This window comes from Pteropus alecto, unplaced genomic scaffold (genome assembly GCF_000325575.1).
Source record: "Pteropus alecto unplaced genomic scaffold, ASM32557v1 scaffold20, whole genome shotgun sequence".
Lineage (NCBI taxonomy): Eukaryota > Metazoa > Chordata > Mammalia > Chiroptera > Pteropodidae > Pteropus > Pteropus alecto.
Window position 1 is genome coordinate 11482021 of NW_006436298.1, and position 25508 is coordinate 11507528.

At 35.1% G+C, this 25508-nt stretch overlaps 1 protein-coding gene across 1 annotated transcript in view; it reads right to left on the reverse strand.

The window, feature by feature from the left end:
* The window catches only part of WDR41 (WD repeat domain 41), a 44384-nt gene that overhangs the window by 1042 nt on the left and 17834 nt on the right, over positions 1-25508 (reverse strand). Inside the window, exons 6-12 of the mRNA XM_015590311.2 lie at positions 22833-22944; positions 17028-17090; positions 12419-12529; positions 6223-6407; positions 3560-3681; positions 2649-2737; positions 1654-1787 (exon numbers count right to left, since the gene is read on the reverse strand). Coding sequence (XP_015445797.1) covers positions 1654-1787; positions 2649-2737; positions 3560-3681; positions 6223-6407; positions 12419-12529; positions 17028-17090; positions 22833-22944 — 816 coding nt within the window. The remainder of the gene's footprint in view (positions 1-1653; positions 1788-2648; positions 2738-3559; positions 3682-6222; positions 6408-12418; positions 12530-17027; positions 17091-22832; positions 22945-25508) is intronic.

The window sequence follows — 25508 nt, forward strand, 5'->3', positions numbered from 1 at the left end:
AACTTATACATTTCTGAAGATAGCAGGATGAGGCCTCAGCTGATGATGTAGAAGTTAAGAGGGTTAATATGGGAGCAGAATTCCTCAGGAGATAGGATTCAGTACACAGAGGGGCTGTGCTAGGGAGTACAGATGAAAATATAATAAAAGGAATGTGAAAATTCAGGAGATAGCCAAGATCTTCTCTGAAGTCACAGATACTTTTAAAAAAATACTTGTGTCAATACTTTCAGGAAAATGCTAAAAGTTTGTCATTTCTATGACAAATGTGCCACTTTGAAGGTTTCCCCTACTATGAATGGCATTTAAAAACCTTTCATGGTTTCCTACTATTTTAAAAATAAAGTCTAAACTCCTCAGCCTTCCATTCAAGGACATTCATAATCTGACCCAAAACTACTTTCCCAGGCTTTCTCTCCTATTAGAGTTTGTTCATAGAAACCCAGTGCTCCAGCCTAGCCAATCTGCTCCTTACCACCAAGCAGATCCTATTTTTGTCCTCTATCTACCATATTCCATCCTCACCACTCTCAAGCAAAGACACAAAGTTAAACAACAAAAGAAAATGAAAACAACTGGACTACCTGTTAGAGGAAGGCAAACATGAGTAAGATATGTACCCAATATCTGAGAACTTTTAGTCATAAGTCTATGTTAATCCTACCTAACTTTCAAGTTTCAGCTTAAGTCCCATATCTTCCACTAACCATTTTCTTCGAATTTCTGAATATTCACTGTCTGCTATTCATTTGGGTCCATCATAAGAAGCCTAGATTAACATCTTATTAGGTCTGTATCTTCTCTTTCTACTAAAGACCCATGAGAGCAAGGATTATGTTTTCTCTTTGTAAACTCCAGTGTCTTATATAGCACCTGAAATATAGGAAATGCTTGATAACAAACGAGTGTGTTGCTGCTGCTCCTAAGCATAAATGCACTTTCAAATAAAAAGTAATTTGTTCCTCCCTGGCTATGAAATGGGAAACAATTTAAGAAATTCATTACTTAGGGCCTTTCTTATACCGCTATTATACTATTACTAGTTCCAATCATCTCTATCTGAACTGATCTTAATCCTTCATTACAAGCAATGGTGCCTATAGTATGTATTAATGTGGTTGGATTTCCACAAGTTAGAATTATATATATAATTATACATTTAAATTCTCAGCTAATATTTTCTTATATGCATAATGATAAAGACACTGAGTTTTACTAAAGCTAAAGAATTATCCTTCAAAGGGAGGTAAAAACAGCTCTCTGTTCATGAATATGATAAAGGCCCCTGGAATTAGAGTCTGTAAGGCTAACTCTACATATATAACCACAACCTTCCATGCACCCTCTATTTAATACTGTTATATATTCAGTTTGATTAACAATGATCTTATTGTCAGCTATCTTCACCTCATAAATAATGGTGATTGTGCCCATTTTTTAGAAGCAGAGCATTCCTTGCTTCCTCAAATCTTATCTCTGTAAAGGGAGATCCTAACTGCACATACTATAACCTATCCTATTCCATGTTTCAATTCAGCAAAATCCTACAGATGAGAAAATATAGGTCTTTCTGAGACCAACTCAATGAAGAGCAGAGAGATGCAAAAGCAGGAATTTCCTGAACATTTATATGCCTATTAAAAGCAATAATACCTCTACAGATGATGAGTGTCCAATCAAATCTCCAACAAGCTCCAGTAAACATGAAGTGACATTTTCTTGTTGCTTTTTAACAGGTTGGCTGGCTTGTTTGTTTGCTTTTCCAAATCCCCACATGTTAAAAAAACCTAGAAAAATAATCATTTCAGTCATTTCCAAAATTATTATCCTTTTTGTGATAAGATCAGAAAACAGAAAATTTGCATGCAAGGATGTTCTGCTCTTCTTTTAGTCAAGGGATGGTACCAGGCACTATGCTAGGATTTTTTAATGTTACTTCAGTTTTCTCAGCTAACCTGGTTTGTTGTTGATCTCTTTTTATGGCCACTATTCACTCACTGGTAAAGGTGGATTAACATGACAGAAAGACTGACACTAGGAATCAAAGAAAAGTAAAAGACCTGAATGGCAGTGTCAAAAAAAAAAAAAAAAAAAGGTCACAATTCAGATCAAAAACGGTACCCTACAACTTCAGATAACCAGGAAACTCCAGAGGTACTAGCATCTGCAAAGGGTGCTAACTAACCATGATTTTGTTTTATAAACCAAATACCTGAGAGCCAAGAGCTCATGAGATTATGATATAAAAGTGTGGGGTTTTTTTTTTAATATAAATTGAGTTCAGTGTTAGTTAGATAATGCTTCAAGGCTGAAAGAACACTTCAGTTTGGCATCTGATGGTACAAATTCTGTCTATCAGGCAGAATTATAAACAATATAAATGAATAATTACTTCATTAGGCCATTCATTAGATTACCAGAAAATAGCAGTTTCCTCTCAAAATAATAAAATCCTAGTTGGCTTGAATTAAACAGGAAATTCTATAGTAAAGCAATATTAAGATGTGAATTCTAGATTTCAATTACTATATGTTTCATGTAAATATCTTATGCCTATTTGGAGTATCTGTAGTTATACATAACTTCCTTCCTTCTGCCTTTCATATGAGAAAAAAAGAAAGACTGCTTTTTTGAGAAAAGACACACACCTGTTGGTACAGGTTCAGCGGCAAGCTGCTGTTTTTCTCGTAACTCCCAAATGCGTACACTGCCATCTTCTGAGCATGAGATTAACTGCCTGTCAGAAAAGAAAATCAGTGATAAAAAAAAGACAGAGCACCATGGAGGGCCAATGCTAAATTTGCAGTGAAAGAAATCAGAGGAGCCCTCAAATGCTTTTATTCAGCTCGTGGCAGGAACTGACGAAAATCACAATTTTAACATGGCTTTACAATGCAGAGTAAAAGCACTCTTCAGGAAAGGCACACATTGTATTGTTACATTGACTCACTGTATTGTTATATATATTTCACCTCCATTTTTTAAAATGCATTCAGGAAAACAGGGTATGAATTACACTTACAATATCCTGAGCAGTCCCCTTCCCTCCTCTCACTATATCTCTTCTCAGGGTGTCTCTCACTCTGAAAGTATCCTGCATAGAAAATAATACTATTCCCTTTGTATAAATTCATCCCTAAAAATTCAGCAAATTTACCCTCCGAGGAAATCCCTCACTTATATCCTTAGACAGCAGGAGACTACCATTTGATTCTGGCTATAAACAAACAACAAAAAGATGTGTTTATGGAAAACACGAAAAGAAAAATCAGCGCATAGTGCCCAAAAGTCTTTTACCTTTTTAAGTAAATACCATATTTTAAAATATCTCTTCTTATAATGAAGTTCAGTGTACGTCATTTGAATCCTGCTTCTTGTAAATTTTGTAATACATTGCTACACACTCTTCTGTTAGAGCCACAGGGTATTCTCCATTTCTAAAAGAATATAGCAGGTCAAGCCATGGAGCCAGGAGACTTTGCCATTTGAGAAAGTATGCTGGTAGCCCTGGGAACTGTGAATTTCTTTCCTCTATTGCAGAACAGATGGGAACTTGTACCTGTTTGGAAGTTTGGCAACATGCAGGACACTGGAGTCATGTGCAGTCTTCTGGCAGGCAATCACACGCTTCATTTGAAGGTTATACACATATAAACCCCTTCCAACTGCAGCAAATACATTCTGGGGGGCAGGGGGGAGGTGTGGGGGAGGGAATTCAGAAATGGGCACAAAACTAGTACTTACCACTATCTGATGTAATAGATTTCCAGCCCTGCTGTGATATCAGAAAGCCATCGTTACCTTCCTTATTCCTAGCTTTCAGCCCAAATTACTGTGCTACATTCTTAAGTCCAAAAATACCAAATCACGATTTCTAAATGCTTTCCTCAGACATTTGCAAGGTAGAAAGATGAAATGGCTAACTCAAAGAAAACTGTGTTATGTTACATCCCTTAGCAACACTTCCTTCTTCACTGAAATTGGTCAGTGAGAGAGAGGAGCTATGGCTGGTGGACTGGCCTTGCAGCAGAAGCTACTGAGGTACAACCTAGGTTTTCGTTCACATAACACTATACCCTTGGGGAAATTACTTGTTTATTTTGCTTGCAAAATGTAAGCAAAATTAACTGCACTCCACATCTTAAATAATCAAGAGACCTATAATGATACAAAAAAAAAAAAAGAAAAAAAGGCCTATGCTATAGTAGCACTGTCATCTTAAGATCCTCTGAAGACTTCACAAAAACATTTTTCCAAATATATATTAGAAATATCCTTTTACTAAAATAATCTTTAAATCTTTTGAAAGTACTTCAGCCTCACAACTCAGTAAGAAAGGAAAGCAAGTATTGCCACTTTCCAGGTGAGCAAGTTAAAATTGAAAGATTAGTCATACAAAAATTAAGACAGGAAGTCAATACTAAATCAAGGTCATGTTACTCCCGTGCCTTGCTCTTTCCTCATACCATAACACCTAGGTTCTGAAATTATTTTGCAAGTCACTAGACTTTTAGTAGCACTTGTCTTAGAATCATTCATTCTTACTCAACCGGTATCCCAGTGAGGCAGACCTTTCAGAAATCTCTACAGATTGCCTCCCCGTTTGAACCCTTCACATGTGGCCTCAAAGGCTACCAACCCAGCTCAGACCTACAGTGTCTAGACCAAAACATGCCCCCAAGGCTTACTAGAATCTAAATCTGATATAATCCCCTTGACCCTCATAATTAGTACCCTGCATTTAGCAATGCAAGCTGGAGACCAGTGCCAGGGGCATTAATGAAAACAGCTAGTCAACTTGCTAAAATCTAGAATGCTATGGGTAGCATTCAATACAAAGAAACCCCAGAAACTAGTTCTATAGACCAGGAAATCTGTGAAGAGTTTAAGTGATTTATCCAAGGTCACAAAATTATAAACACACTTAGAGAATTAATAAGCTTTGGGGCAGCATTTACTCAACAGAGTCACTCTATCAATCACCTGTTATCAATAATTAATGGCCCTGGCAGAAAGAACCACCTATAAAAGAAAAATTAAGGAAAACCGATTAATGCTTTATCAAGCATTTATAAGTTAATAAGCATCTAAGAAAATTTTAAAGATCTTTTTAATCAAAATTTTTAAGATCTTAATTTTAAAAGAAAACAAAATGGAAAAAACCTTTAAACACTAATTTTTACAAAAGTGAGAAAATTTTTAATTTCAAAAAATATTTAAAAAGCAAGAAAATTAAGAATATGTGTCATGTTTATGGCTATAAATCTTAGAAATCTAGTTTCCATCTTTTCTGAAACCCTATAGTTTTTATCATATATATTTAACTTTTTTCAAAATAAAGTTAGGATATAAAGAAACTTAATCTTTGAGTATATTAGTGTTCTTTGCCCTATTCTTAATGTTTTGTTTTTAAATTAAGAGAGATATAACGAAAACAAAAAAAATGGACCATACTCTCCTCATCCAGAACATTATTTTTGAAATGTTTAAATAAAAATAACATGCATATGATTAGAAGATTTAAACAGTATAGAAAGTCACACAAAAAACGTGAAATAAAAGCCTCCTCCAATCCTTCTCCTCAAAGGTTACAACCTTAAACATTTCTTATGACATTAAGAAAAGAAACCTCCCTTTAAACACATTTTCTGAGTCCCTAAAGCTAAAAAGAAGAGATGTTAAGATTAGAGCCAGGACTCATTAATCCACTGGTACTAATCTCTTACTGCAAAGAAGATGTAAAGTGCTTCATGAGCATCATCGCCAAGGCCTAAAGGATTGAAATCAGTAATTCTCACATAATCATCTTGCCCCAGTATGCTAGCAGACTAAAAGAAAAACATCCCTGAAATTTTTAATTTCCTTTATCTCTCTAGGAAATGCACCATAATCTTCAAAAGGATACTTTCTCAAAGTGTTTCTTAAAACAATTTAAAGCATTATCTTCAAACTTTATGGGATTATTTAACCCAACCCAAAATTTCAATAAGAGCTTCTAAATCTATGGCCATTTAGTTACTTCCTTGCCTCAAAGATAGGAGCTAGAATTAAAATGCTTTTTTAAATGCAAGTGGTATAATCTTTGAAAAATATCAGAACATTTTAAAGCAAAACTTGAACATGGGCAATACCTTTCTATATCCACCATGAAATTAAATTTCAAATATTAGAAACTTATTTAAAAAGGAAAGTTTATAGATATACAGTTTTTGTTTGTTTTACCTCTTCATCCCATGTGAAATGATGAATAGAAATGTCATTTGGTTTTTGGCAGAGTTTTATTTCTTGCTGGGTGTCCACCTGTGGAGATGGGTCCCAGAAGTTGCGTTCACAGGCCTGCACGGTCCAGTCCAGAATATCCCAGATGATCAGCTCTCCAACATGGGAGCCAGTTACAAAACTCAAATCTAGGCAGAGTTCATATATGTCTCGTTATTGATCATTTTACTTAGGCTAAAGGTAAAAATGAATGGACTGCCTAGTAGTAATGCCAGAACCATTAGAACAGTGAGGTAGCTAAATGAGCTAAACCGGAAGATTAATATAACAAAACAGAAACACCAGATATAGACTCAAGTTTACTTATTTGGTATATGATAATGACTGCACTTCAATTAATACAAACAAATTCCTCATGCTGGAATATTTGGGGAATAAGTATCTGGGGAATAAAAATAACCTTAGCTTGGATCATATACTATTTAGAAAAACTATACTTCTCCTGTGTGTCTTCTTTACTCTCACATTACTACTGCACTCACAACACTTCTGACACCAGATTGGGGGGTGGGGCTTCCCATACCAAACAATTCTGTGACAACAGCTAGGTGACCTAAAATTTAACTCAATTCTGACACAACATGGAAACAGCATCAGATGCCACAGGTTAAGGGCTCAGTCTCATAAGACTACCCTTGCCTACTTTAGATGCCAATAGCAAGTCCAAGTTATTACCTTTACTTCTGACTGATCATCTATAAGTGAAAGGTTCTCAGGACAAGTAATAGCAAGTGTTGGAGAGGATGTGGAGAAAAAGGAACCCTCATACACTGCTGGTGGGACTGGAAATTGGTATAGCCACTATAGAAAACAGTATGGACGTTCCTCAAAAACATAAGAATTGATTTACTATATGATCCAGCAATCCCTTTACTGGGTATTTACCCCAAAGACTTGAAAACATATATCCAAAAAGATATTTTCACACTGATATTCACAGCAGCATTATTCACAGTGGCCAGGACATGGAAAGAACTGAAGTGTCCTACGATAGATGATTGGGTAAAGAAGCTGTGGTACATGTATACAATGAAATATTACTCAGCCATAAGAAGAGATGAAATACTGCCATTTGAGACAACATGGATGGACTTCGAGATAATCATGCTATGCGAAATAGGCCCGACAGAGGTGAAAACCCCATGATATCACTTATATGTAGGATATAAACCTAAAAGCAACAAAGGAATAGGACAAACAGAGACTCATGGACATGGACTATAGACTAGTGGCTACCAGAGGGTAGGGGGAGGGAGGAGGTAGATGGGGTGAAAGGGATCAAATATGTGGTGACAGAAAGAAATCTAACTATGGGCAGTGAACACACAATACAATATATATATGCCTGACTGTTGAATTGTACATCTGAAACCTACTGGATTTCATTAACCAAAGTCACCATAATAAAAATAAATTTAAAAAAAAAAAAGAAAAAATAAATAAAAGGTTCTCATACCCCCTCTTTGGGTTCAATTAATTTACTGGAGCAGCCCACAGAACTAAGGAAAACAGTTTAATGTTTACCAGTCTATTATAAAACAGTGTGATAAAGGTTAAAGATGAACATCCAGATGCAGAAGATACACAGGCCAAGGTACGTGGGAAGGATTGCAGAGCTTCCATGCCCTCTCCCAGCACCTCCACATGTTTAGCAACTTGGAAGCTCTCGGAATCCCTACTGTTGGTATTTTAACGGAGGCTTTATCACATAGGCATGATCAATTATTAACTCCATTTCCAGCCCCCCTCCCATCTCTGGAGAATGGGGGTTAGGGCTGAAAATTCCAAGCTTCTAATCATGGCTTTGTCTTTCTGGTAACCAGCCCCTACCCAAGAGCTCACCAAGAGTGGCCTTATTAGAACAAAAGACACTATTATCACCCAGAAAATTCCAAGGGATTTAGTACCCTGTGTCAGGATATATTAGACCAAATATTAAAACAAAAGATGTTCCTTGTGCTCTTTTCATTTAGGAAATTACAAGGGTTTACACACACACATGCACACACGCTATATATATATACACATATATACACACATATATTCTATTATTTCATAACAAAATAAGTTTCAAAGAGATTAAAACATGAAAGATACTTAAAGGATTGAAGAAAATAAAGGTGAATACCTTTTTATGAATATGGAGTACTAAAAGGCTCTAAAGGAGGCAGAGTGGGGACTGGGGAAAGAAATCTGAGTATCCGCTTAGCACAAAAAAAAAAAATCATACATTTAAATGATGGAAAAAAATTGCAACTTAGATGTCAAAATAGGTATATTATACTTGATATATAAGAAGTTCTTGGAAATTACTAAGAATAAATATTTCAGCAGAAAAAATGGGCAAAAGACCCAAAGAGGCAAAACAAAAAATAAAATGGTCAGTAAACATGTGAAAAGATGTTTCACAACCTTAATAATCAAAGAAATCTAAAAGCAGTGAGATACTACTTATTGACTTGCAAATTGGGAAAGATTATAAAACAGGAAAATACCCAAATGCTGGTAATAGGGGATCAGCACACTCAGGCACTACTAATGTCCTAGTATAAATTGGTATAATCCTTTCAAATTTGTTAATACACATGAAAATCGTTTAAAAATGTAAACCCAGTGGTTCAACTAGTCCACTTCTAAGAATTTATACTGAAGAAAGTATACATAAAAGGCAGAGGTAACAAGGTTGTTACACATAATATAAAAAATTTGAAGACAACCTAAACATACAATTGTGGATTAAATAAATATGATATCCACAAAATGAAATAGTAATACTGTTATTGAAAATTAAGTTGTAAAATTATGTTTATTTTGATACAGAAATATATTCATGACATACTATTACAAAACACCAAACCATATGTATATACATAAACACATATACATATGCCCAGATAAACACTTAGGAGGATATGGACCAGTATTTAATACTATAAGGTGGGACAATTTTAATTTTTACATTTTTTATGTTTCTATTTTCTCATTTTTCTACTGACTATATATTACTTGTACAACGACAAGTTTTTAAATCCTTTAAAGAAAGTGAAATTAACAGGCTAACTAAGACACCTTACAAATTATATATTTAATAGAAAATGTACCACTGCTAAGACTAAAAATTATCTTAAATAAATGTAACTTACTTTAATTTTCACATATTTAGGGTAAGATAGAATAGAACAATGCAGCATGAGTCTAGAAAGTCAAATTCTAATTTTGGCTCTGCGTGTTACGAGCCATGTGGTCTTTAGAAAGTCATTTAACCTTTCTCTAGTTTGGATTTCTCATGCATTAAATAAGGATTACTGTAAAAAATCAAATTAAATAATAAATAGCCTTTTTAAAAAGGCATCAAATATTATTTTTGAGTCCCTGGTATCATTTTGAACCCCTGGTATTATTCCATATTAATAGTATTAAAACATCCAGTTACTTGTAATTTAGGAGCACACAGATGAATAATTATGATATAATTATTCCATTTATCAAATAAATCAGCAGGACAAAAATCTCTAATAATTAGATGAATAATCTTAGAAATAAATGCCAGCAATCATACACATAAATATTATTTTATCTTGGTTCCAAGTCCAATTTCTATAGTTTATTAACAGACTCTATAGAACTTACTCTGTGAAGAAATAAGTTCATTTCTAATCTGTGGAAAGAAACAGGCTTCTAATTTTAATAGTGGCAAAGTTAATGGAGTACTAATCTTTTCACAACCTTCTTTTCCATCCCTTTTCCTCCTCTTTCCAATTTCAAACTACAAAAAAAACTAGAGGAGTGAAGATTCTTGACCCCAACTCTGCATGTGTCCTCATAACAGTTAATGTAACCTACTGAGACCACACAGATGCCTGCTCTGACTTAATCGTCCAATGTGATGCATCTATACAGTAGAAACAAAGTATCTGTGCTCAGTTGGAATTTTTCTCTAAAAAATAAAAATTACTGGCATTCACCTAAATCAGTACAGCTTATCACTGTGTAAATTATTTATATTCCCAAACAGGTCATTCAAAATGTTTCATACCAAACAACCTCAATGATACATTATATATGGATGGACTTCCATCCTATGTATCAAAAGTCACTTAGTATGAAAATCTCTCCTGGCATCTGTCTACCCATCCCTCACAAGTACTAATACTTTGTGATTACCATACCATGCTGTCAGCACAAAACAAGAAAAGGAATAAAGAAGAAGCACCCAGAGCCTTTTGCAAGAATAAATAAACAAGGTCTTGTATGTCTGGCTTAGAAAATCTTCTGTCCAGGCATGCAGAGCTCTTTAGCAAACCTGGTATTCATCATCCACATTTAGGGGAGTTCTGTCTAGCATTCTAAGGTTGCCCTAGGGCCACCTCACTGAAAATGCACTTTCTCTGTGAGTTACAAACCCAGTAACTGGACACATTTTTCACTGGAATTGGCGGGACAAAGAAGCAGGGCTGAGAGTGGAGCTGAGAACTGTACAACATAATCATCTCAGGACTGCCAAAATCTGCAGCAAGGCAGACAGGCCTATGTTCAAAATCAAACTGTCACAATATCATTTTCAAATTTTATCAGACTACATGTCTATATATGGCTCTTAAATATCCTTTTGGCTTATTATTTGTAGTGTAACTTTACAGTCATGGAGTTTATAAAAAATACTAGGGCTTTTCTGTGGTGTTCATTTTTGTTTTTCAGCTTTAGGTTTTCATTTTCTTAAGAAGTTGGCAAAGAAATACTTGAAGAAAGCTTTCTTAGTTAAACTGCTATAAGCTTCTCTGCATATCACACAGTGGAAGAAGTGCCATGAAGTTAAGGCTACCTCAGTAACATCTCATCACCTTTATTAGGAAACCATGCTGGGTCAGTGGTACCAATGCTTCATCACTAAAACGGGACAACTAGGCATGACTAGTGTAATGCACCGGGACACAGCTGTGCTTTCCTCAGCAGCTCCAGGGCCCTGGAGCTTACGGCTCCGTGTCAGAGGGTCTCCCAAATAAGAACTTGCCTTTTGTGCTGTCATCCATGGCTAAAGGAAAAAGAGCCCCCAGAATGAAATTAAGAAGTGCTCCCAACATTGTTAGTTATATCACCACAAATAAGTCTGATCCTTAGAAAAACTAGCAGCTGGGTTGTACAAGAAGATGGTTATTAGGGAGAAGGATGTGGAAACTGGGAGGGACATTCTCAATGATGTACCTAAAAATGTGACTAAATGACATATAAATGGAGACTACACTTTGTGTTGTGCCCCTCTTCCCTTTGCCTCATGTTTATGCCAAGTATTACTCAAAAAGAGCCAACTCAGGTCTCAGGTCAGGGGATACAGTCCAGTCCTCCCATGACATCATATTCATGGCATCCTTACAGGACCCTCTTAGTCTCCTCCATACTATCTAACTGAAGCCAAACAGGAGTCCTCTCATCTAACCTTGGAACGCAGATCACCCAGAACAGCTCTGATGATATAATATGTCACTGTGTTTGAAAGTGAACTAGCTAAATCCCAGAATCTGTAGTTTGGGATCCTATCCTGCCATCTGATGTCAGATTTAGCTCACAGGAGATACTCACTAAAATCATTATGAGCCAAATAGGATGTATGGCAAGTCAAAACACAACCACAAGGAAAAGCAGATATGACCCATTTTATGCAGACCTTTACCTTAGTTTGGTATTTTCTGAGTCTTCAATCATATATACAACTGGCTTGAATCTTGTTCATTCTACGTAAACATGTAATTTGCTACATATCATACTGCATGGTCTATGAAAGAGGAACTAGCCAGAACCATTTGCCAAAAATGCCTAAATGCTACGAAGCATTGCTATTTATAGCCTATGACAATCATCCCACAGAGCCTGAGATAATGATGCTCTCCTTCGTCATCATTTCTCTCTGTCCCACTCTATTCTTCTCCTTGTGCCTAAAATTTACCCTACCACTCTATGAAACTTGATGAGTTCCACTGGCTTCAATCTCACTGTATGAGAGACTGACAATCCCTACTAATCAAAAGCATTATTTTAACGATGATAATTCTAGAAATCCTAAAACAAAACCAGATTGAGGTTCATAACAGGCTTAACAAGTACAAAATTTTACATAATATAGACATGTACACAGTGAGCTTACCATTGACATTAGCCAATGAGAGAATATTATCCTGGTGATCAAGGAGGCGCTTAACTTCAAGAATATCCCATTCTAGTGATCCTTCTGTAGGTGCTACCAACCTGAAAATTACTAAATGAAAAGACAGATATTATATTTAAATGGTCAAAAAAGATAAAATTCTATTTCTGCTCAAAAAGTCAACATTTCATTAAATTAGAAATGTCTAAAATATTGAATATCCATCTCCAAAGGGATCCTACTCATACTATTTTAAAATATTTCAAATACTTGAAATGTTTGAAATGATCTGCTAAAATCCCAAGCGACTGTGTCCTGAGAATGCTGTTCCTTTATTAAAATTCTTCTAAACCCACTACCAACCATGAAGACCCCCATACTTTCTAGGGCTCCAGTGCATGTCTGGCTATCCTGCCTCACTCTCTCCCTAGCCAGTGACTGGCCCACATCCTTGAATCATCTCCACCATCAGTTTTCTCTACTCATGGCCCCAGACCAGTAAGCATTGCTAAAAATAAGCTACAAATTTATATTTAACTTCAACTCAGTAAAGACTTCAGCAGCTGCTTTTATTTTTTAAAACTTTTCTTGAAACCTACGCATATACCATGAAATTATAAATTCTCTAAGGATGATATGCCTTATAATTTTTGTGTGCCATACAATTCTTTTGACTACAGTAGATGTTCAATGTGTTGTTTACTCATTATCTGACTTTAACTTTAGCTTTATTTAAACTAACATAAATCCTAACTTTAATCAATAAAGCAAACCCAAAATCAAATTGACTGGAGTGATTCTATCAACAAACATTTACTAAACATCAACTATGTTCCAGGAAATTAGATATCAAATGTGAATAAGGCCCAGTCACTACCCTGAAACACAGTCTAGAGTGGTAGTGAGACTTATAAACAAGATTATAATTGATATGTTAAATGCTTTAATAAGCTACACTACCAAGTACTGTGGATGCTCACAGATTAAGATGACTAATATCTGAGAAGTAAAAAGGTCTCAGAGGTCATATCCTTTCTAAATGGTAGCTAATAACTTAAGTCTCTCTTCTTTCTCACATTTCTCTTAGGAAAATAGGTCATGCCACATTTCATTCTCTCTGGACAATTTTTACCTACTGATGAATCTCTAGCAAGGTTATTTGATCTCGAGAGCCAAAATACAACTGTCGAAAAAAGATCTTCAGTCAGTTAAAAGACAACTCTTCCTGATACCTATCAAAGTTGAGTGAAAATTCTACTTTAGTCTAGATACTACCAAATGATCTTGAGATTGGGACTGTAGAATACAAAGCAATGTATTGTTTAACCACTCTAATAGAGATAATACTGACAAGAAAAAGAAACCTATCAAATAGATTTCTACAAAGAATTACTACAAAGTACTAAAGATAACGTGAAACTGTTTAGCGAGTCCTCAAATGTGGCCTCTAGACAAGTACTCACAAGGTCACCTACATAATACCTTCAAGAAAATAAGCAAGTTATGAATTAAATCAGAGAACTAAAGAGAAGCAATAGTCAGTTCTAAAAAGAAAATTAAGAAAAAAATCCTGGCCTTCTGAATGAGCATGACATCTCAGTGCTGACAGCCTTGCTTAGCTAGTAAAGCCTCAAAGTGACGGCAGCTAGTGCACACAGAAATTATATTTCTTATTGAAAGGAACCCTACATAAAAAAAAGAGAAATTGGAATGGAACATTAAAAACCAAGGATATGGGCATAATAAACTTGGTCCTGGAAAAAGATACTCCACTTACACGAATAAAATTTATTTTTACATAAGGAAAAATTGTACTATATATATTATGATAAAACTAATAAGTAAAATGCAGAATCTTGTTTTCGAGAATATTAGTTTTTATAAATTGTTTTCTTAATAAAACCAACTTTCATTTCTTCCTTTTTTTTCAATGAATTCACTAATTCATCCATTCAATAAAAATCTATCTATTAGCAGAAAGGTGAATAAGAAAGTTCTAGTTGCCAAGGAGCTCACATTCTGAAGGTGAGGGGCAAAGAGAGAACAAAATCAAACAGAAGTCTTTTTGTAAAAGTAGTAAGTGAAATGACAGATATAATTATGAGAACACAGTGAAAAACCTTCTAGGAAAGGAGGTATTAGGTAAGCAAGGCTTCATCTTCAAAAAAAGAAATACTGGAGATGAGATCTTAAAGATTTAAGTAGGAATCAGGCATATCAAAAAGGACAATGAGTAGGAGGACAAGGGTGACAGCAGAAATCAAGGCACAGAGGCTTAAGAAACACCGCAGGTGTGAAAATCCCAGGCAATTCAGTACTGACAAGCAAATGATATAGGATTCAAAGGAGGCAGGAGGAAGATAATGGAAGATCTGATTTGATATGTTAAAAATCTAGATTTTATCTTGCAGGCTAGTGGTGAACTTACATTGGTCTTCTAGGGCAAAGATTTCATTTATATGGGGCAAAAATGAGAAAAAATAAGGGTCACGTAAAAGTAAATATATTCAAATTAAAGTCCTATTCTTTTTTGTGTGAGATCATGTTCTTCAGATTTTGTTGTTAAAAAAAATAATTTTTACAAAATGAGGGTGATAAACGATAGCTTGTTGTTTTTGGTTTTGTTTTTAATTGGTATTACTAAGCCAGATAAAAATTTCACAAGTCTATGTTGATCTCCAAAAATCTGAACTTTTATACTAGGCAGAAATTTGAGTCTAGAAAGGACTGCTATAGACAACAGGAAGCCACTGAAGCTTTAAACTCATTTCCCGTCTGCCCCAAGAATACTCTCTGGCGCTGGCAGTGCTTGCTGCAGTGTTTACCCTTAGATAACTCATGGATTACAGTTCTAACCTTATCCCCAAAGTTTGCCATGAAATATCTCTCATTATTTTCATATCGCTCTAGTATAGTGAAAGTCTTTGGAAACAAGTGACATCATTCTATTCATAGCATTCTGTTTTTAGTAGTGGTATTTCCATTTATAAAATATAATAATTCTCGATCACTGAAAATGTCAAACTCTAGAAAATGTAGCATCCCTTTATGTGATGTTGACAATGGCAGTGAGCTGCACTTTTTTTTCCTAAACGAGAAAAGGGTAAGCAGAGGAGTAGCCTGCATTTTAGATAGAGCCCTCTAGCATCTACTAACAAATATATCTGAGAAGCACTAGAGGAAGAGGAGGCATTTGAGAGGCACTAAAGCAGAGAGAGGAAGGTAAGTTAGGAGACTTACCACAACATTCCAGGCAAGAAAGGAGATGAGAGCCTGAATTGTGCAACTGTAGTGAGATGGAAAGAAGTGGATCAAAATATTTAGAGTAGCAATCCTCGAAGTCTGTTCTGCAGACCAGCAACCTCAGCACTACCTGGGAATCTGTTAGAAATGCAGAGGCCCCACTCCAGACCTACTGAATTAGAAACTCTGGGGGTAAGGTCCAGTAATTTGTGTTTTTAAAAAGCCCTTCAGGTCATTCCAATACGCACTAAAGTCTGAGAACCACTGAGTTGGAGTAAAACCAGAAAACCACAAAGTGATTGATCAAGAGAAGAAAAGCAGGGAAATGCAAAGCATCTTTCCAGTTTGATAAAGAACACGGGAAAACTAAGTCTCTCTAGGAGGAAAAAGGGAAAAAACTAAAGACAAAATTATATATTCTTTAGAAACTACTTTATGAAAAAAGAAAACGCACAGGGTCTAGAAAATTACTAGAAAGGTCAGTTGAAGAGACACTTTGCTGCAAAGCAGTGGAGCCTGCAAATGGCAGTTAATAAATAATGAACAATGAGTTCATGTCTCACTGATATCTGCAAACATGTCCACTGAAGGTCACAGCAAATCTCAGTGTTGGCCTCTGGAAGAAGTAGCACAAGCAACATCAAATGTCCTCTGGGCTACATTAAAAAAACTCTTCAAGAAAAAAGCAGCTTTTAAGAAGCATTAAATTCTAGGCATCCAAATTCCACTCATAAGGCAGTAAATGCAAAAGGCTTTCTTAACTGTGGGCTCCCTGGCAGTAAAAGAGTTAGCCAACAGTCAACAGCTAAGAAAATGGCCTTCAAATAGCATGTTCGCACTCAATTAATATATTTACAGAATTCCTCTTGCTACTCCTCCCTCTGCTATCCCACTGCTCTGAGGGAAACAGCATAAACTCCCTCCAAGAAAATGGGCCCCATTCTGGCTTCCTGAGGTAAAAACTCCACAGTTCTTGCCTTACTGAATTCCCAAAATAATCCTCCTCCAACCCTCCCAACTCAAGTTTTTAGTCCTCAGAATACTGACATGTTTCATGAAGTTAAAATTTTTGCTAAATAAGTATATGAGGATAGATCAGCAACAAAGAGGACTGCAGAATGTAAATGGTCTTCTCTGGCATGAAAGAAGTGGGGTTACCTTGCCCCACTTGGCTATGTTAGACCAAGTATAGTACAAAAACTGACCTAACATCTTGAAAATGAAAATATCACTTTGAGAGCCCTATAAGATCAAGACTGGGGTAGGGGCAGATGTCCTTTAGATAAAATACTAATTAGTCTTTCCAAAATGTGTATACAAGTCTAACTTAGAATTTTTTTTAAAAAGAAAGAAGAGTCATACTCACTCAGTTCTTTGCCAACCGCTGCCACAACACAGTTCTTAGGTATTTCAATCAAAGCACTGATCCCTTCAAAAATATATAAATCAAAGATCACATTATTTTCTCCATAGAAAACATCAAAAACAAAAACATCCTCAGTTTTATGTCAGTCATTTCCCATTAAGGGAATGGTAACAACAAAGCACACATAACTTGCTACATCATACTTCCTTGCTTGCTTATACATGGGAAATTATTTTGTGAAAAAGGAGGTGAGACTTTTGGAAGATATTGATTTATTAAGGGTAGGATATACTATCGGAACATTTTTACTATTGTGGTGAACTTATTTACCAGGGATCCCTTAAGATAAGCACGATCACCATTTACAAGATGGCTAGCTCAAATGAGATGTAAAATTGGCATTTTCCTCAAAGTAAATTTAAGAATCCTGAGCAGGCTCCCTGGCAGTAAATGAGCTAGCCAATAGTCAAGAGCTAAGAAAGTGGTCTTCAAATAGCATGTTTATAATCAATTAATACATTTACAAAATTCCTTGTATTATTGAAATAATCAGATTCAACATTCCACCAGATTTCACTTATTTATTTAAATATAAAGTTCTGAGTATCTTTTTATAGCTGAATCATGAAATGATTTTAGGGTAACCATAACTTCTGTAACATGTTACAATTATTAATTTTGTCAGTAAGAATTAAAGAATTGATATATTAGATTCAGAACCACTATATGGGTAGGCAAAACCCTGTTAATTTTTCCATTAAGAAATATATGTAATTTATATATACGTAATTTATAACATACATACAAATTAGTAAAATAGTCTACTCGTTCACTTTACCTTCCCACCTATCAAAAAGACTAGCACCACTGTAATTTAGACAGTAATTATCTCCAAAACCTTTTCTTCAAATAGAATTATTTTAACAGTATGTTTAGTATTTTCCCAAGTTCAAGGAGGAAGAGTTGATAGTAGAGGAAGAGGAAGAGTAGTAGACAAGATAAAAGGAGATAGGAGAGCCTGGAGGAAGTAGGAGGTAGGAAAGAAAGAATTCTAGATGCAGAAAACAGCTTGTTAAAAAATGTTTATCAAATTATTTGTGAAGTGAAAATAATGAAAACTCAATAATCCAGAAGTAGCAACTTAATATACGGAATCATAGAACATACTATTGGAAAGGGCATGGAAGTCCTGTTTTCTAGTCCTAGGCTCTTTCCATCACATCATACTAAGATTATCTTGGCTTATTTCCAAATACAGAATAACTGCCCCTAAAAGCCCTGTGAGCCTATAAAGCAAGCAAGGCTTACGAAAAGAGCTTCAGGAGATAAGAGTCTAAGACCAAGCCCTGCTAACTACCTGGCACCCTGTAATTTGGAAAACCCCAATCACGAAAAGCTCACCAATGGTAACATGTAGGGCTTTTCGAAGCTCTCCAATATTCTCTGAAAGGATTCTATCTCTTAAGACACTGATAAACAAGGCAATACTGTGACTACATGATATATAGTACTCAAAGATAAACTTACAAAAGAAAGGGAGGTTACAATAAAAGGTGGTTATTTTCATTAACATACGAAAGATTCTTTTCAGCCGTGATTTCAATATTTCTCAACAATTATAGGCATTCCTCATTTTATTACACTTTACTTTATTGCACTTCACAGATATTGTGTTGTTTACAAATTGAAGATCTGTAGTAACCCTGCATTGAGCAAGTCTTATCAGCACCGTTTTTCCAACAGCATTTGCTCACTTCATGTCTCTGTGTTACATTTTGGTAATTCTCACAATATTTCAATCTTTTTCATTATTATTATATTTGTTATGATGATCCGTGATCAGTGATGTTTAATGTTATTATTGTAATTATTTTGGGGTGCTATGAACCGTGCCCACATAAGATGTCAAATTTAATCCAGAAATGTGTGTGTTCTAATAGCTCTACCAACTGGCCGTTCCTTGTTTCTCTCCCTCTCCTTGGGCCTCTCTATTCCTTAAGACACAACAATATTGAAATTAGGGCAATTAATTACCTACAATTGACTCTTAAGTGTTCAAGTGAAAGGAAGAGTCGCATGTCTCTCACTTTAAATCAAAAATTAGAAATTAAGGTTAGGGAGGAAGGCATGTCAAAAGACAAGGCTGGCCAAAAGCTAGGCCTCTTGTGCCAAACATTAGCCAAATTTTGAATGCAAAAGAAAAGTTCTTGAAGAAAATTAAAAGTGCTATTCTAGTAAACACATAAATGATAAGAAAGCAAGATAGCCTTACTGTTAATATGGAAGAAAGTTTTAGTGGTCTGGATAGATCAAGCCAGCCACAACATTCCTTTAAGGCAAAGCAAATCCAGAGCTAGGCCCTAACTCTCTTCAATTCTATGAAGACTGAAAGAGGTGAGGAAGCTGCAGAAGAAAAGCTTTAAACTGAAAGAGATTGATTCATGAGGCTTAAGGAAAGAAGCCATCTCCTTAACATAAAAGTAAAAGATGAAGCAGCCAAGTCCTGATGTGGAAGCTGCAGCAAGTTATCTAGAAGATCTAGCTAAGATAATGAATGTGGCTGCACTAAACAACAGATCAGCAATGTAGATGAAAGAAACTTTTATTGAAAGATGACATCTAAGACTTTCATAGCTACAGAGGAAAAGTCAATGCCTGGCTTCAAAGCTTCAAAGGACAGGCTGACTCTCTTGTTAGAGGCTAATGCAGCTGGTGACTTCAAGAGTATTTACCCAAGAAATAGGACAGTATATATCTACACAAAGACATGTACATGAATGCTTTATTCATTAAGCCAAAAACTGGGAACAATCACAATGTCCATCATTCAGTGAATTGTTAGACAAATTATGGCAGATCCACACAATTAACTGGAAATATCCTCAGTTACTTCATCTATAAAATGGAGATAGTTGAATGGAGAGATTTATATTTTTAATGAAAAGTGAGATAAGGAATATATTGAAATATATTTGTAGTGAAGCAGTACCTAGAGCACACGCATCATCTGGAAGAAGCCTTTTCTGGCCCCTGGGTTACAAGGCTCTCCTCTGCACTGAGCATGCATCCCCTAGTTCATGCCTCCCATGGCTGTCATCACACTTGTTCTGTCATTATGTTCTGGATGGTTCTCTGCTCATTAACTCCAGGCTCTCTGAGAATTCATATCTTGTATGCATCATTTCACAGCAGGTGCTCAGACAAGGTGTTGTGTGTGTGTGTGTGTTTCTTTTTTTTTGGTCTGAGTCATGATGACACATTATTAATTAACCCATTATTAAACCAGCAATTTCTTTATTGGAAGTAATAAATTATAATTAAGTGATCATAGGAAATCTCTTGGCAAATTTCTGTTGTCATAGAGGGGGATTTGTGCTTTTTTTTTTTTTTTTGTCCAGAAGCATCTACCACCAGTGCATTACCTACTTTTATATTCATAATGAATCTAAGGCACTCTGCTACTCTCTCAAATCAGCCCTCAGTTAGGGAGTGCACTGACTAATGAAGCTAATGCTCATTTACCATTTCAAAACTCCCAGGACCCTTAAGAATTATACTGAATCTACTCCGCCTGTGCTCTATAAATGGAACAACAAAGCCTGGATGACAGCACATTTGTTTACCACATGGTTTACTGAATATTTTAAGCCTACTGTTGGGAACTACTGCTCAAAAAAAAGATTCCTTTCAAAATATTACTGCTCATTGACAAGGCACCAGGTCACCCAAGAGCTCAGATGGAGATGTACAACAAGATTAATGTTGTCATCATGCCTACTAAAACAATATCCCTTCTGTAGCCCATGGATCAAGAAATAATTTGAACTTTCACATCTTATTATTTAAGAAATATGTTTCATAATGCTATAGCTTCCATAGATAGTGATTCTTCTGATGGATCTGAGCAAAGTAAATTGAAAACCTCTGGAAAGGATTCATCATTCTAGATGCCAGTAAGAATATTTATGATTCATGGGAAGAAGTCAAAACATCAACATTAACAGGAGTTTGTAAGAAGTTGATGTCAACTCTCATGGATGACTGAGAGGTTCAAGACTTCAGTGGAGGAAATAACTGCAGATGTGGTAGAAATAACAAGAGAACTAGAATTAAAAGTGGGGCCTGAAGATGTGACTGAATTGCTTTAATCTCATGATAAAACTTTAACGAATGAGGAGTTGGTTATTATGGATGAACAAAAAAAGTAGTTTCTTGAGATAAAATCTCTTTCTGGAGAAGATGCTGTGAAGACTATTGAAATGGCTACAAATGATTTAGGATATTACATAAACTTAGTTGATAAAGCAGCGGCAGGGTTTGAGAGGCCTGACACGAGTTTTGAAACAAGTTCTACTATGGGTAAAATGCTATCAAAACAGCATCACATGATACAGAGAAATCATTCATGAAAGAAGAGTCGATTGATATGGCAAATTTCATTGTTGTCTTATTTTAAGAAACTGGCACCCCAGCCTTCAGCAACCACCACCCTCATCAGTCAGCAGCCATCAACACCAAGGTAAGACTCTTCACCATCAAAAAAAGATTACACCTCACTGAAGGTTAAGATGATAGTTAGCATTTTTTATCAATAAAATATTTTAAAATTAAAGTATGTACATTTTTTAAGGCAGAACGCTACTGCACACTTAATAGACTACAGTATAGTGTAAAAATAATCTTTGTCTGCACTGGGAAACCAAAAATTTTGTATGACTTGCTTTATTGCAATATTTGCTTTATTGTAGTGGTTTGGAATTAAACCCCCAGTAATTCTGAGGTGTGCCTGTACTAGTAATTCATGGAATAAAATTCACAGATAACCACAGGCTAATGTAAGAAATAGAAATGAAAATGTACATATAAATAAAGAGATAAAACATAATAGTAAACATAAACATGAAAATATACTCTAGGTTCAAACAAGATTACTAGTGGCCAAATGTTCAGTCGAAAGGTTAAATTGTAAATCCTAGTAAAGTATGAATTCAGTTTCGCTAAGACATTACATTATTTTCCTAATATTTTATAATATCTATGTAGAGATAAGCTAGTTCCAATTATGAACCATATATTCAATTCACAGGGCTCCCAGTACTTAATATTCTTTTTTGGATGTCCATGGATTCATCTGGTTACTTTTAGAAACAAAAACAGTAGTATATCATATGACTTCAAGATTATCATTTAAATTTACTCATTTATATTTAAATGTTTTTACTCTGAATAGATTTTATTTTTTAAGATTCTTGGTATCAACAGAAGTCAAAACTGATTTTCTTCTGTTAATACCAAAACTGTATGTCAAGGGAATTCTAAGAAAATAGAACTGTTAGTAAGGTTGCACATGAATGAACTTTTTAGTAAAACCAGCTGTAAAATGAGGTTATCTTTAGGAATCTAGTCAAAGTCCAATAACCTCAAAAATAAAGAAGAAGATTATAAAGTCATAAATGTCTGCTTCTAGGTATCAACATGCTCATCAAACTCAGTTTAGGAACATGGCCTCAGAGCATATATGAAAAGGTTTTTCTTGACTACTTTTGAGAAATTCTGTTAGAAGGGATGGAGAAGCCAAGAGGAGGAGGTTGGTGGGGGCAGGGAGTGTCTTTTCTTCCCAATTTGGAATGGAAATATATTTTACACAACCTTTAACCCAAACTGGAAAAATATGGCTACATGTTATATTCAGAATTGAAAAGAAAAATCCCTTTCCTTTTGTTCATGGAAAGTCTCTTTGAAGATTCACTGTGCCTTTTAGAGTTTGTCAATCATTGCTCATAATTACCTTGATTTGTTTTTTACCTGTATCAGAAAGGTGACTAGTCTTACACAGGAGATCTAATTTTCGGTTCCACACACACAGGTCATTCCCACCAGAGAGCCAAACGTCTAATCTCTGAAGAATAGTTAAACACTGCAAAATTCATGTGAAATGCACATCAGTTTAGAAATTCGACATTCATTGGTTTTAAAATATGTTCACAAATTCTGACACCCTTCCCTTCAAGAGGTGAAAGTGAATTCTCCTCCCCCGAACGTGGGCTCGACTAAGTGACTAGCTCTAATGAACAGAATATGGCAGAAAGGACAGTGTATGACTTATAAGACATAAAAGATGGTGTCTTTCTCCTTCCTCTCTCTTGGTTCACTAACTCTAGGGCAAAAACACACAAGCAGTAGTATGGAGAAAGATCTACATGGCAAAGAAGTGAGGTCTCTGGACAAACACTAGCACCAATATGCCAAGCATACAAGCTCCCTAGGAACCTCCAACCCCAGTCAGCACCATCATGAGAAACACTGATCCAGAACCATCCACCGAAGCTGCTCTCTATTTCTTACCACAAACACTGTAAGATATTTATTGTTTTAAGCAAGTAGATTTCAAGGTAATTTGTTACTTAGTAATAGATAACATACAAGCTTAAAATAAACTTGCTTTTTAAGTAAAACTGAAAATATGATATCAGTTTTTATGTATCTTTCAAATTAATATCTCCTAATTATTGACTCAGGACAGTGAATGTTTTAAGGTCTGGAGAAACTCTTCACTTTAGAGTCCACACCTTTAATAATACTCTCCCCATCCATCGACTCAAGAGAGTATAAGGGCAAGAGCAAATGAGAAAGAAAAAGAAAAGGAAAAGGTCCTAGTAGTCTTGCCTGGGTGGGGGGTACAGCTGCTTTTAAAACTGCTAGAATAACAAGGGTTGAAAACAATCAATACAGTTTATATTTCAAGAGGTCTTATCCTGTCTAATCTCTAAAATTTTAATATCAGAACTTTATTCCTTTTTATTACCAAGTAACACTCCACTGTATGGATATACCACATTTTGTCCTTTCAGCAGCTGGTGGACATTTCAGCTGTTTCTACTTAAAGGCTATTAGGAACAATGCTGCCATGAGCATTCATGTACATGTTTTTGTATGGACATACATTTTCATTTCTCCTGAGAAAACCTATGAGCTTGCTAGGTCAAATGGTAACTCTGTTTTAACATTTTGATGAACTGTCACACTACTTTCCAAGGTGGGTATACCATTTTACAATCCCACCAGCAATGTATGAGGGTTCCAATTTTTCTACATCCTTATCAACACTATTATGTTATTTAGATATTATCCATCTAGTGAATGTTAAATAGTATCACATTATGGTTTTGACTTGCATTTTTCTAATGATTAATGATGTTCAGCTTCTTTCCATGTGCTTATTGACCATATGTATATCTTCTTTGGAGAAATATCTTTCAAATTCTTCATCTATTCTTAATTGGGTAGTCTTTTTATTGAGGTGTCTTTTTATTGTTGAGTAGTTAAGAGCTTTTTATGTGTTTCATCATGTATTCAAAATACAAGTTCCTTATCAGATATATGATTTGCAAATATTTTCTCCTATTCTGTGGGTTGTCTTTTCATTTTCTTGATGGTGTCTTTTGAAGCATAAAAGCTTTTCTTTTATTAAGTCCAATTTATCACTTCTTCTGTTGCTGTGTTTAGTGTCATATGTAACATACCCAGATTTACTCATATATTTCTAAGAATTTTATAGTTTCAACTTTTACATTTTGATCTTTGACCCATTTTGAATTAATTTTTGGATATGACATGAGAAAGGGATCCAATTTGATTATTTTGTAGTGGATATCCAGTTGACCCAGCATTATTTGTTGAAGAGACTATTCTTTCTATTATTGAAGAGTCTTGACACCTTTGTCAAAATCAATTGAACATATACATAAGGTTTTATTTCTGGACTCTAAATTCTATTCCATTGCACTGTATGCCAGTACCTCACTGTCTTGATTATTATAGCTTTGTAGTAAATTTTAAAATTGGCAAGTTTGAATCTTGCAACTTTGTTCAAGATTTTTTTAGTTATTCTAGTCCCTTGCACTTCTATATGAATTTTAGACTAGCTTGTCAATTTCTACAAAACAACAAAAAAGCTTGCTAGGATTTTGTAGATTTGTGTCCAATCTGTAGATTGAGTAGTATTGCAATCTCAACCATATTAAATCTGATCTAAGAATAAAGGATGTCTTTCCATTTATTTAGATTTTCTTTAGTGTCTTTCAACACTGTTTTGTAGTTTTTGGTGTACATGTCACATATTTCTTCTTTAAATTTATTTCTAAGTATTTTAATCATTTAGATGCTACTGTAAATGAATTATTTTCTTGATTTCATTTTTGGAATGTTCACCGCTAATGTACAGAAATACAATTAACTTTTGTATACTGATTTTGTATTCTGAAACCTTGTAAATGCATTAGTTCTAATAGTTTTGTCATGGATTTTAATTTTCTTTATAGAAGATCATGTTGCTTGTGAATATAGTTTCATTTCTTCCTTTCTAATAAGAGTGCCTTTTATTTCTTTTATATTGCCTAACTGTCCTGGGTCAGAACCTCCAGTACAATGTTGAATAGATGTACCAAGAGTAGACATCCTTGTTCTGTTCCTGATCTCAGC